This window comes from Ixodes scapularis, unplaced genomic scaffold, assembly GCF_016920785.2.
Source record: "Ixodes scapularis isolate PalLabHiFi unplaced genomic scaffold, ASM1692078v2 PGA_scaffold9__187_contigs__length_104089568, whole genome shotgun sequence".
Classification (NCBI taxonomy): Eukaryota; Metazoa; Arthropoda; class Arachnida; order Ixodida; family Ixodidae; genus Ixodes; species Ixodes scapularis.
In genome coordinates this window covers 44,126,697-44,139,370 of record NW_024609884.1, presented here as the reverse complement: position 1 = coordinate 44,139,370, position 12,674 = coordinate 44,126,697, and the positions used below count along the sequence as shown (strand labels likewise).

Here is a 12,674-nt window from a genome sequence, read left to right as displayed (position 1 = left end):
TTCGGGGAACTTTCGCCTTTCTGCACGTGCGTGCAGTCCTGCGCGTGCGGAGCACGCCACAGTGCGAGCCCTTTCGTGCACTGCCGCGTTCTTCCTGTGGGCTAAAGTTGTGGCAGCGTCACGCATGCGCCGAACGCTCGGTGAGATCGGCCTATTGAATGATTTGTTCAAGTTCGAAGGTTGCGATAAAAATATGCATTTAATAATTTCGTTCAAGAGCAAACTTTTCGTTATTTAATTAATGCACTGCAACGGTGTTTTGCATCTCGGCATGGCTTTATGAGGATACATAATCAGCACTTGGGCAATAAATATGATTTTGCAACGAAAAATCCAGTCGATATTTCCAAGCTTCCATTCATAAGCTGCTAGAGCTCGTTTGGCTCGAATAAATCTTTGAGCTATAGTCGAGGGTATTTAGAAACCTCTCGCTCTACCCAAATATTTCCTTCAATCGCAGGTTTAAAAAAAAAGAAAAATCCTTACGGTTTATGATGCCCGCAGGTCCTCAGGACATCTCAGCCTATCCCATATACTTCTATAATAGCCGAGGTTCTGGTTATAAATTGTTTTATTGTAACGCAAACTCATGCACTATGTTCTTAGAAAGAAAAAAAAAATAATTTCCACGCGCATACCTTTTTGAAAAGGTGTTTGCTATAAGCACGCGGCTACCTTGAGGCGAAGCGAGATATGCACCATCGCGCTACGTACAAATTTCGCCGTGGAGATGCTTTTTGAATCTTTTCTGGAACAGGGGACGAAGGCAACCGCAACTTAGTACTGCTGCCAGAGTTTCACGCGCGATGAGAGAAGCATAATAAGCGTGTTTGCGTGATCCATTATCATTCATACAGCGCACGCTGTACTACCTGAAGTAGTGTGCACGTTGAGGGGGAGTTTTCAAAGCGCACTTCGCGCGACGTACGCTGCGCCAGTTTTGCTTCTCCTCAGCACACCGGTGCCTGGCGTGAAGCGTGCTGAACAGAGCCGACAAACCCGCTCGCCTCAAACAGACCACGAAAACAGAAAGAAATATAGCAAAATGTATTTGTACCATCATTGTTAGTACCTTGTAGGACATCAGTCGAATCGATAATCAGGAGCTCTAAACTTTTCTACACGTCTATCGTAGCGGCTGGGTAATGTAGAGAGGGCCTCAATTATTGGTTTCGTTATTGAGAAGGAGATTAACCTTTTCCAAAGCGTTGGCGCAATTTCCCCACATTTTTTAATGAAATGTCTCATAATGGGCGGGGGGCGGGGGGGGGGGAGGGGGGGAGGGGGGGGGGGCAGTTTAGCGCAAGTGGCGCACCAGTCCGATCATTGTGGATCAAATGTGAACGTCGATCACAATGATAGGCGCTCTTCGAGGCGTTCGTTCTTCTCGGCATTGTTACGCCCCACGGCCCCGAAAAAAAGAATAGAAAAAGAAACGTAAAAAAAATTCCGCTTCGCATGGTATTGTGTGGCTTCTGAGTCCTGGCCTTCTCGCAGGTCAAGGCTGCTTGGGCGCAACAGCGGCGGCGGCTGCAGGTTCGGCATGCGGTGGCGTCAATCAGCTCGGAGGTAGCTTCGCCAACGGCAAACCGCTGCCTTTCCACGTGCGCCTTCGAATTCTCGAGCTGGCCCTCTTCGGCTACAGACCCTGTGACATTTCCCGCCAGCTTCTCGTCTCTCACGGCTGTGTCTCCAAGATACTGGCAAGGTTCACCGAGACTGGCTCGATCCTGCCGGGCGCCATCGGTATACGTTTGCTGTAGCGTACACGAGAAACGGCAGCGATGACCCGGTGACCTCCTATTTTGCGGTTTTCCTCAGGTCACTTGGTCTGTCGAAGGGTAGCTCTCATGGAAGTTGCGGCGCTTATTGGCCCGGTGACGCTGCATGCAGTAGGGAAGACCTGACTAAGCTGGCTATTTTCAAATATGTTTTATTTTATTAAGAGAATCGACAGAAAGGCAGATTCGTGGGTTCAGCTTCCGATCTGGAAACGCACTTGGCGTCGACTAAACGAAATTAAAAAAAATATTAATAATAAAAAAAATATACAGCGGGCGTTTTCATCTCAATTCAGGCATGGTTTTGGGGTCGAATTTTTAACTTTGACAAAATAAATATATGTTTTCGGAGCATTCTTAAATGAAAAAAAAAAACAAAAAAAAAACGCAAACGGCAATCTTGACGGATTTTTTGTTTACAATCTTTTGTTTACAACTGACGTTTCTCCCACTGGTCGGGGATTGCATGTTTGACCGCTCGCTATTTTTTCACTTGTCAAAATAAAAACACTAGAACTCTTGTGTGACACTCTTGGACTAGCTTTTATTATGCTTAAAGAGACACTGACACCCCCAATATTTTTTTTTTGCCAGGCGATTCATTATGGTGTCACAAGACTACCCAATGAATATTTCGATACAGCGTCACGTGTATTTTTAATAGAGTCAAAAGATGCAACTGCTCGAAACCGAAACCAAAACTGGACTAGGGAAGAAGTCACGTGGCTGTGATATAGCTTTTTAGAATCCACAAAAGATGGGTATGATATTTCTTTTCTTTTTTTAATATTGTGTGTGTGTCTTCGGTGACCAACGACTTTGATTATATTTGGTGGTTGTCTAAACTATAACAAACGGCACGTGACCATGGAGAAAAGACTGAGCGCGACTCAAACTGGCCAGTTCTCGATCGGCGGTTTTGGGGCGGTAAGAAAACGAGCTTCGAGCCGCGTCTAGTTTTCTGGGTAGTTGGGCTCTCATATGTCATGTACAAATAAAAACTTCGGCGAGCATAAATACCCTGCCAGAGTTCGATTTCTATTCTTTTTGATGATTTTCGGCAAAGCTTGGCAGGTTCTTGCGTGTGGCCTAATTAAGATATTTTATTGACATTGACATCACCAGAAAGCTGAAGTGTAGGTATTTTTAATAAATACATATTCAATATTATATAAGAATAAAAATAAGAGAGTTGATAAGATTACGATAAATGACAGCATTGTTTCGGATAAAAAAGAAATTGCTCAGCATTTCAGACGTTGTATTTTTATTTTTATTTTCACTCAGTTTTTCGGAAATAAGGAAGATTATATGAATTGCCGCGCTTCTTCATTGCCATTTATGACTGCTGATTTTATTTCATATGAAGGTGATTCGTTAATGAAATTATACTTGAAAACGAAAGCTGGAGTAGGCACTTATAAGATTCCAAATATCTTTTTCCGGAGATATGCAGAGTCCTTGGGGCAGGCTTTTTGAGGGTAATATTTAGAACTTCCTTTCTCACTAACGCGCTGCCTAACGGCTGGGTTTTATCACGTGTAGTCCTTGTGTTAAAAAAGGGAGACACATTATCACTAAACAGTTATCGTCCTATTTCTCTTGCGTGTACGTTTTGCAAAATCATGGAGCGTATAGTTTGAAACTATTTATTCTTTTTTTTTTAAGATAATAACTTTTTATCTTTTTTCTAACATGGGTTCAAGTAGGGGCTTTGTACCACTATGCAGCTCGTAACCACCGTTCACAACTTCGCCGCTAGCCTTAATAAATCGGGTCAGACAGATGTTATTTTTCTTGATATTTAACAAAGCGTTTGAAGTTGTCACGAAAAAAGAATTAATTTTTCATGAGTTTTCATTAAAAAAAATCATATTTATCTTAGAAAATAGTGATCTCCCTTCATTTAAATGGATTAAATTATACCTTCATTGTCGGAATGCATTTGTTGACGTTGACCGCGAATCGTCAAATGCATTGTGCTTTCTTCGGGCGTGCCTCAGGGCAGTGTCCTCCCCTTACAAAAATTATCAATGAGTTTCAATTGTGTTTCTAATGTATTCTTATAAAATACATTAAAAACTCAATTGAAACTCAATGTTTTTTTTTGTAAGGGTCCGACTCTTGTAAATATGAGGCTCTTTGCTGTTGATTGTGTTTTGTTTAAATACATCACAAGCTCATCCGACCAATATATGTCAAACTATTCACTTTCAAGAATTGCCGAATGGCAAATAAAATTAAACGCTGAAAAAATTTTCACTTTGATTAAAAGAAATAAAAAAGAATTACGTTTGGGCTTATTTATGATATCTGTGGCTCCCCTTTTTCCAAAGTTTCTGAGTACAAGTATTTCGAAGTGACCATTTCTAAAAAATATTTATTTTTTAAATCTTTAATTTCAATAATCTCTGTTCATCCGCATTTCGGAAACCATGGTTTCCTTAAGCGCAAGCTAATGAAAATACCATCCAGTGTCAATCCTTTAGCTTACAACACTTTTATACCCTCGAAACTCAAGTACGCTAGCCTTATTTGGAACCTTCACACACACACAGAAACACAAAAAAAAGAAGAAAATTCAAAGCTAGAAATGGTACAGAGGCTGCGGTCAGATTCATCTATGGAAAACTTAAAAGGTTAGACCCTCCATCACAGCTCATGGAAGTAAATAGCATAGCAACGCTTGAACTGCGCAGGGCGCAGTAAGCTAGCCAAGTTTAAATTCTTATTCTTTGATCTAAAAAAACAATGTTCGACTTCATACACATAATTATCTTTTCCCACTAATATCACGACCTTCACGGCACCATAACCGATACTCATTAACACAAGTATTTGCACGCACTAATCGTTTAAAGTTTTCATTCTTTCCCCACGCCATCTCGGAAAGGAACTCCTTATTTTCTAGCATTTATGAGGCTAACAATTTTTGTGATGCCAATTGACAATTACTTTTCTTAATATTTTTACATTAGTGAACTGCGTATTTCGGCTTAGTTTGGGTTTTGTAAGTCAACCCCCCCCCCCCTTTCTTTTTTTTTTTCTTAGTTTTTTTTTTCTTTTTTAGCATGACATTTGAGTTTATAAATGTGCAGGTATGCCTGTACAACTGCTGGTGCTGCCTCACAATTAGGATTTCGTATTTTCGGAAAAAAATCTGATAAACACTTCCCGACAAATTTTCTGTTAATTCGGATTTACCCGAAAACCTCCGAATTTCGAAGTTACGACAAAATAAAAAGGAAGAAAGAAGGTGTTTTACGAATAAACTTCATAAGAGCACAGGGTCACTGGTCCTGAGGATATGCCGCTTCAGTTCCCTAGAACTACGGACAAAAGGAGTTTGCCTTTTAGCACGTCGAGGTTCCTTCAGGACAAAGTGTCTTGTACTCGGACTTTATTTATTTTATTTTCGAATTTTTAAAATTTAAGGACACAGTAAATAAACTCCGAATTTCAAAGAATTGGGAATCTAACAAAAATCAACTCCAATAAACCCCAAATTAGCAGCGAAAAATAAACTCCGAAAAACACCCACCGAATTTCACGAGAAATAAACTCCGAAAACACGAAGTTTTACTCATAGAGTAAAATTTTTTTTTCTGATTTTGACAAGTGTTTTTTATATGTATTTGTGTTTATTACTATCCACTGCTGCTTCGGCCAGTTTCTGGCCTGCAGTATGTTATAAATAATGAGATAGCACACTACAATGTTGGCCAGAATATACCATGCGAGGATGCAGACACAACGAACAACTGACAAGATTTAAGCTTTAATTGCTGTCATACAAATAATACTAGTATACTATATTTTCTGTTTATATTTATTGATAAACCACAATCATAGTTTACACTAATAAATTACAACGAAAATAAATAATGGGGATTTAAAAACAAAATCTCTCACGAATTTGCTGAATTTTTTAAACAGTTCATTCAAATGTGTGTACCGTATTTTATTTTGGAGATATTATATTGAACTTGTATTCAATAAAAAGAGCTCATCCTGAGCTTTGCGGTGATGTTAAGGTCATTAAATTATTTTATGTAGGTCACACTTAAAGACATGTCAAACTTTGCCAAAAATCATCAAAGACAGACAACGATTTTTATGCTACCTGTCGGGAATCGCATGTTTGACTACTCGCTATTTTGTTACTTCTCAAAATGCTGCACTATTACTCTTCTGTAACACTCTCAAATAGATGTATTACTCTCAATGAAGTAAAAAAGACTAGTTTTATTGCAATAAAAAAAAAAGTCGAATTGTGTCTCTGATGATTTTCGGCACATTTTGGCAAATTTTTAAACTGTGACCTACTCAAGATATTCTAATGACCTTTACATCGCCGGAAAGCTCAGGCTTAGCTCGTTTTATTGAATATAAATTCAATACATAATGCCTAAAGCAAGATATGCTACGTACATTTGAAGGAACAAATGTTTCGAAAATCCAGCAAACTTGAGACCGATTTTTTTCGAACACCCAATTTTTTTCATTTCCCTCGTGTTTTAAAACAGAAAATAAGAAAGGAACATTGGTATCATAATTTACGTAGGAGGTCGTTGTTATTCGAGGCTAGAACAGTAATATTGAGGTCTAGGACATATGGGACAAACTATGAGGAAATGGATACGCGATGTGCCGTATGCCAAGGGAATGACTAGACAACATGTTGTGCTGAGGTGCACAGGGCTTGCTCCCGCCCTCCCGGAGGAGGCGAATGATTCAGCCGGAGCGCTGAGGTTTGCAAACCATAATGCAAGAATGGATGAGAAGTGCATTTTAATAACAGAGGACATTAGAAGACTGGTGAAAATTATCTAGGAAGAATGAAATGACGTACAACTAACTAAGTTTGATAATGCAATTAAATGCAAAGGTGCAAGCGAGCTGGACAATAATTACGAAGCCAGGGATCTCTCCATTTGAAATGGAGAGGTCCCTAATTCGACAACAGGACTACGCAGATTTTTTCGGTCCTGCATCAGTCACTTGTCCCCCTTCTTCCCCTTCTCCAGGGATTAATTTCGTAACAACTAACTCCCCCAGTTTTCCTCTGTCCCACCTGTCCCAGGCGGAATAAGGAAAATTGAGACTCCCTCCCGCGTGACTCCGGCCCAAAGACTCAACCCTGCCTCCCAGTGGGCCCGGCGCTGGGGGAACGCCGACTAGATTTGACCAGAGGAAAATTGGCGACTCCCTCACCGAGGGGAAGAAACAGGAAGTAGTGTTTTTAATTTGTTTGTTTTCCCGGTCCTCCAAAGGTCATCCTGGTGAAAAAAATTGGCTTAGAAGGGCGAAGGGAGGAATCATAGCTTTGGTTTTTAATATCTAGGCTAGGTGGCGCAAGCTACCGCCCGTTATAAAAGGTACAGCCGTTAGCACCCATCCATCCGTCCATCCAATTACCTAATATTATTACCTTAATTAATATCTAACCTTAAAAATTAATTGTGCGTAATGCGGAGTTAAGGGCATTTTACTCCGTAACAAAGCTTGCCGTTTTTGCAACGCACATCTGACAAGGTTCAAGCTTTAAAGGGGCACTGACACATCAAAATCATATTTTATTTTACTATCCGAAACGATTGAAAACGATGCCTGGACATTACCCTCAAAATTTGAAACTTGGGAATTCAGTATTTCTGAATTAAAAAAAACAATTTCCAAATGCAGAATTTGAAGTTCCCGCGCGATCCGCGCCGGTGCAGTGAGTCAAATTTTGCGGTCTCCTGCGACTTGACTTTCTTTCGGACCTCCGCTCCACGCTGTGAAGCTAAGCGCCGTTGCTACCGCGGCCTGAAGCGAGGAGGAGGCGAGCAGGCGGGATAGAAGGGTGCCGGCGCGGGAAAAAAACCGGTTTCGTCCCCGACTCGCCGATAATCCTCCGCTCGAGCGCCGCCAAGTTTTCCGAGGGAGCATACAAATCCAGGAAGCGACATCACACCGAAATCTTATTTTCGGTATTTCAAAAAGAAAGGCCGTATTGCGTTCGCAATTGCGTTAAAAAACATGTTTTACGATTGCCGTGATTAAATGTTATAGAAAGGTCGCCTACAAAGCTTCTAAATTTCCTGATTTTTGACGTCACCGATCAAAAGAAGCAAGGAGGTGAGCGCGGGAAATATAAACGCCAAAAATAAAAAGGCGCGCGCGCGCGCGGGGAAATTTTTTTTCGCGATGCGGTTTTTTTTGCGTGTTTATGACTACAACTTGCATCGTTTTATACAATAAAAAAGAATACGACCTTTGGGGTGTCAGTGCCCCTTTAATTATGGTTATATAAAAAAAAACTACTATATGTTATACTTATATTTTTTGTAATAAACCACTACTATACCTTGCTGCTCATGAAACAAAGAAGTAAATAAAAAAAATGCGCGTTTTTGAGAAAATCGGTTTTGAAATTGCTAGACTTTCGAAACATTCCTGTTTATATGTGAAGAATTTTATTTTGTACGCATAATATCAAATTTGTGTTTATCGGAAAGAGATAGATTTGAGCTCACTGGTGATGCCAAGGTCATTAAAAAATCTTAAATAGGCCACACGTAAGAAATTGTCAAATTTTGCCAAGTCATCAAAGGAACACAGATTGACAAATTTTTTTGTTTAAATTATTTAAAAATACAAGTTTCTTTTTAATTCTTTACATTTATGAAATCTACTTCGAGTGTGTTAACAAAGAGGCCTAGTGCTCTTATTGAGAAATTAGAAAATAGTGAGCAGTCAAACATGCAATCCCCGACCGGTGGGAAGAACTTCAGTTTTCGCCTCGGCCACTTCAAAGGTCCACCACTTCAAAAATAAGAAATCCGCCAAGCTTGCCGTTTGTGCTCTCTTTCAATTCAAGAATGACCCCACAACATATATATTTTTGGTCAAAATTAAAATTTCGACACCAAAACTGTGCTTGAATTGAGATGAAAACACCTAGTACTAAATTAACACCGAAGATAAGCTAGATGTGTCAAAAGAATTACCTTTGCTGATGAAGCCTTTCATTTTGTCCTAGACATGATTCCAAAGTATTTGGACAAAATGGCTGTGATGTTAATTAATGCACCTGTTTGTTTTGACTTAGGACCACTATGTTTGTGATTTCGATTGTATGTCTCAGGGTGGGGACATTATATTTTTCTGCATCAGTTGCTGTTTGCACATGCTGCACAAATGGCAGCAAGCTTGTGTATACATGGGTTGCACGTCATACAAAGAGCGCTCCGATGACCATCGGAGACAAGGCCAAGGAGCTCCCCTCTTATCAGGACCCTCTTTTGTGTCTCCCGGATTGGCACAGGCGTCGCTGTTGTCCTCCCAGATTATAGAATATTAACCCGTCACTCAAAAGTCTTACAAAAGTCGCTTCCTTCTCCTCCTCTTACATGGTGGTCAAAATTATGCGATCTGATGTCAGTGCAACCCATGTATAGAAAATGGCCAAATTGTCTCTACCCTACAGATGACAGATGTGTAAAGGCACCCTAATTTATTTAGTAATACCATTTCTTTTGGTAGTTTTAGTAGAATGGTTACAAGGTGTTTTATACAAATCATACATTCAGTTGATTCTGTTGGGTGAAGACAATCATTGTGGTATGTGGTCATATAATAGGCAGTGGACAAGATGCAAAGTCAACATAGATGGGAATAGGCAAATGAAGTGTGGTACACCACAGCGCACAATTATCATACTACTGAAACATTTTGGCCTCCATCCATTCAGCAAGAGGCATCAATCAGCGTCTGCAGCTAGCAAGCTCAGAATTTTCGTCAAGCGTTTATTTTAAGTGTCAGTGTTACCCCATGAAATTTCTAGATGTAGCTGTAAAATTTTAAACAACACGAATTATATGCCAGCACATTAGAAATCCAAGCTAATGCTTTAGTTTGGACTAGTTTCGTAGCCCTAGTCAACACAGATGATCAAGACACTAGGCAGGCCCATATTAAAAATTCTATTTTGCATATCATTGTTTCTTTCACAAATTTTTGGCATGAGGGCTTAGATAATAGGTTTCCACAAAAAGTCTGCTACATTTTATTCCACCAAAAACAAGGACTAAAAGGTGACACCATGCAGTTGAAGCGCCTTCACGTCAACGGAATGCATGCAAGCAAAAGAAGCACATAGAGGTGCACGTTTCCTTACCCTGGAGTACTTACACCAACGTGCACTGCAATACTGTGGAGAAGTGGCCAAGCAAAAGATTCATTTCAGCTGCGTGGGAAAGTGATGCCAATGTCTACTGTATTGTTTCAGGTTTAAGACATAGCTTTAAAGAAAGTCATGTAGGCCTGACCAAACTCTTGGTACTTAATTTGCATTCAAGCTCATTAAGAATTAAGTTAGCTTGTATATTTATTCTGGCTTGTAGTATAAAGGAATCCTGGCCCCTGCAGCATTGTTATGCATCACAGTACAGAGCAGGAATAGGGAATGAAAAGGAAAAGACAGACAAGGTCAGAGCGTCATCCGGCAAATCTTAAGCATTGCAGCCTGCAGTCTTACCTCTAGTATGATTGAGCCACTGAACTTGTCCAACCTTTGCCAATAGGTCTACACCCACACTTATACTGAGGGAAATCCGTTCATGCCATTAAAAGCCTACCTGCCAAATATTCTTCAGCGGGAAATTTGTTTTTTGCACCTGCTGATGGAAGAAGAAAGAAGCTGCCCCTTTTTTAGGAATATGCGGGGACAAGATAATCCATAATAGGCAGAAAAGCAGCATTGGGGTCGACTCAGTGAAGTTGCTTAGATTTAGTTCGCTTGACTGGCAGCAATCGGGAAAGGAGGGAAGGGAAAGCCGGGAAGAAAAACTGTCAGAATTTATTGGCCATTTCCGAAGTCTATCAGTTTTCACAAACTGAATTAAGACATGACTGTTACCCTTCTGATAACCAAATGTCCAGTCTCTTAAATCTGAAAACTTTCCTGCAGGTGGCAGCAAGCCCAGAGTGTCAACACCATTGGTGATTCGCAAGATTCGCGAGTACAAGCAAGAAAATGGTGCCCTCTTTGCGTGGGAGATCCGAGAACGGCTGCTGTTCGACGGAGTCTGCCCACGGGATTCTTTGCCAAGCATATCATCAATCAACAGGATCTTACGCCGTACTCTAGGAAGATCAAAGCCACAGAGGCACAGCGCAGATGGCCAGTCCGACACTGAGCACCATCTGCCCATGTCCATTGGACTCCGTGCTCAAAAGAGAACCTTCTTCATAAAAGATATCCTAGACCGGCACACATAAAACAATCGCCAACAGTGACCTGACAAGGGTGGAGAGTTGGGCGAGTTGGTGATTCATAATGGTTAAAAAGTGCAACAGAACAGCGGACAGAAAGGAAGACACAGACACAGCGCCACGTCTTCCTTTCTGTTTGTTGTCCTGTTGCTCTTTTTAACCGTTACGAATGACCTAACCTGACATCAAGTTGTGGTCACAATCGAGTTAATCTCCAATGGGCATAGGCAGTTGACACCTGCTGAGATTTGATGAAGGCTGATGTGTACAGGTTTGATTACTATTACACCTAAAATAAAGTCACAGTTGCATTTATTGTTTGTGGATTGTCATGTTTTCTCAATAAAAATAATAATAATAAAAAAAAGCATTTACAAAAAAAAAAAAAAAAAAAAACACATTTTGCTGTGTGAAAGGCCCTCATTGATGTTGCTGAAACGAGCTGAGCACACTGTGATAACCCAGCGAACGTAACTCGTTGCGTCAGCCTACCATGGTTCGCTTTCTACCACGCTGTTTCACGTCCTCGAACCTCTTCATGATGTCACCTGCCTTGTGGCCGTAGTGCTTGCAGTAACTCTTGAGAACGCGCTGGAAGGGAACCTCCATCCCCGGATGCGCGCTGAGAAACGCTCTCTCCAGGACGTAGAGATCGACGCCTTTGTCTTCCGCAGTTTCGCTGATGAAACTCAAACCGAAATCGATCACGTACATGGCCGGTTTAGGCGAGTCGCGGTTCTGGATCAGCAGGTTGGACGTAGTCAGGTCCCCGTGAATGACGTCGTTCTTGTGCAAGAGCGCTATCAGTTCGCCAATTTTGTCCATTAGGAACTCCAAACACTTTTTGTTGTTGTCTTTTGTGGCGTCCCTCTGAAGAGCAACGATGGAATCGCGCGCGGTTTCGGAGTTCTCAATGAACCCGGTGACGATGAGCCTTGAAGTCACGTCAACAAAGTACACCGCAGGCACCGGGACGCCGCCTAGCCGACTCCTTCGCAAGGCACGGGCTTCAGCTTTGATCCTCTCCGCAGTAAGCAGTTTATCCAAGTCGGCGTGTCTGTACTTTTTTACGAACCGCTCCTTGAAGATTGCCGCCTTGCCGAGGTACACGCCCCTGTATACCTTCGCTTCTGCTCCTTGTTTGAACAATACCACATCAAAGTCGTCCATCGTATATAAATACAGCGGTGAATTCGCTAGCGTGTCTAAAATGACTAAAAGGAGCAGTACAAGCTCGGATGACTTCGGCGTGGACGCAATTTTTCAAAATCACAGACCGTCGCCATGTTCACCCATTGTTGCTCCCACGTATCTCACGTTTCTGTTTCAGCGACAAAACTAGAAATAAAACATGCTGCAAAAACCTGTAAAACCAAAAGATTACTGCAGGTAAGTAAACTAAGTAAAGTGTTGAAAAAAGTTATATTATTTTTATAAACCAATATGAGCTACAGTGTAGTTATTTTGATTCTCGTAATTTAGAAAATTTCTTTTTAATGTGTCCTATTTATTTATCTAAATAAAATATGTATTCGAAAATAATTTTATTGTTTCTTAATGCAAGCGTTTTAATAAAAGTTCTGGTAAAAAAATTAAATCTTTGCGTTTCTTGCAGCGCCACCAGTTAGCACTGTA

General features: G+C 40.9%; 2 protein-coding genes across 2 annotated transcripts; one reads left to right on the top strand and one right to left on the bottom strand.

Annotated features, from left to right (window-relative positions):
- Positions 1 to 1,355: 1,355 nt before the first annotated feature.
- On the top strand, positions 1,356 to 11,045 carry LOC121048341 (paired box protein Pax-1-like). The gene is made up of 3 exons (XM_042287401.1): positions 1,356 to 1,380; positions 1,498 to 1,746; positions 10,735 to 11,045. Exons 1-3 carry the CDS (start codon positions 1,356 to 1,358, stop codon positions 11,043 to 11,045), a joined length of 585 nt encoding a protein of 194 aa, XP_042143335.1.
- LOC8035027 (EKC/KEOPS complex subunit Tp53rk) lies at positions 9,804 to 12,341 on the bottom strand. Its single transcript, XM_002410899.5, has one exon. The coding sequence runs from the start codon at positions 12,207 to 12,209 to the stop codon at positions 11,523 to 11,525; it is 687 nt and encodes a 228-aa protein (XP_002410944.3). The 5' UTR covers positions 12,210 to 12,341; the 3' UTR covers positions 9,804 to 11,522.
- Positions 12,342 to 12,674: the final 333 nt, after the last annotated feature.

What these genes read in the sequence shown, in the direction of transcription:
- LOC8035027 (XM_002410899.5), bottom strand. Translation starts at nt 12,209, where the DNA reads ATGGACGACTTTGATGTGGTATTGTTCAAACAAGGAGCAGAAGCGAAG.
- LOC121048341 (XM_042287401.1), top strand. Translation starts at nt 1,356, where the DNA reads ATGATAGGCGCTCTTCGAGGCGTTC. An exon ending in AGGCGCTCTTCGAGGCGTTC is followed by an intron (nt 1,381 to 1,497) that starts GTTCTTCTCGGC and finishes GCCTTCTCGCAG; the next exon opens with GTCAAGGCTGCTTGGGCGCA. An exon ending in GATCCTGCCGGGCGCCATCG is followed by an intron (nt 1,747 to 10,734) that starts GTATACGTTTGC and finishes ACTTTCCTGCAG; the next exon opens with GTGGCAGCAAGCCCAGAGTG.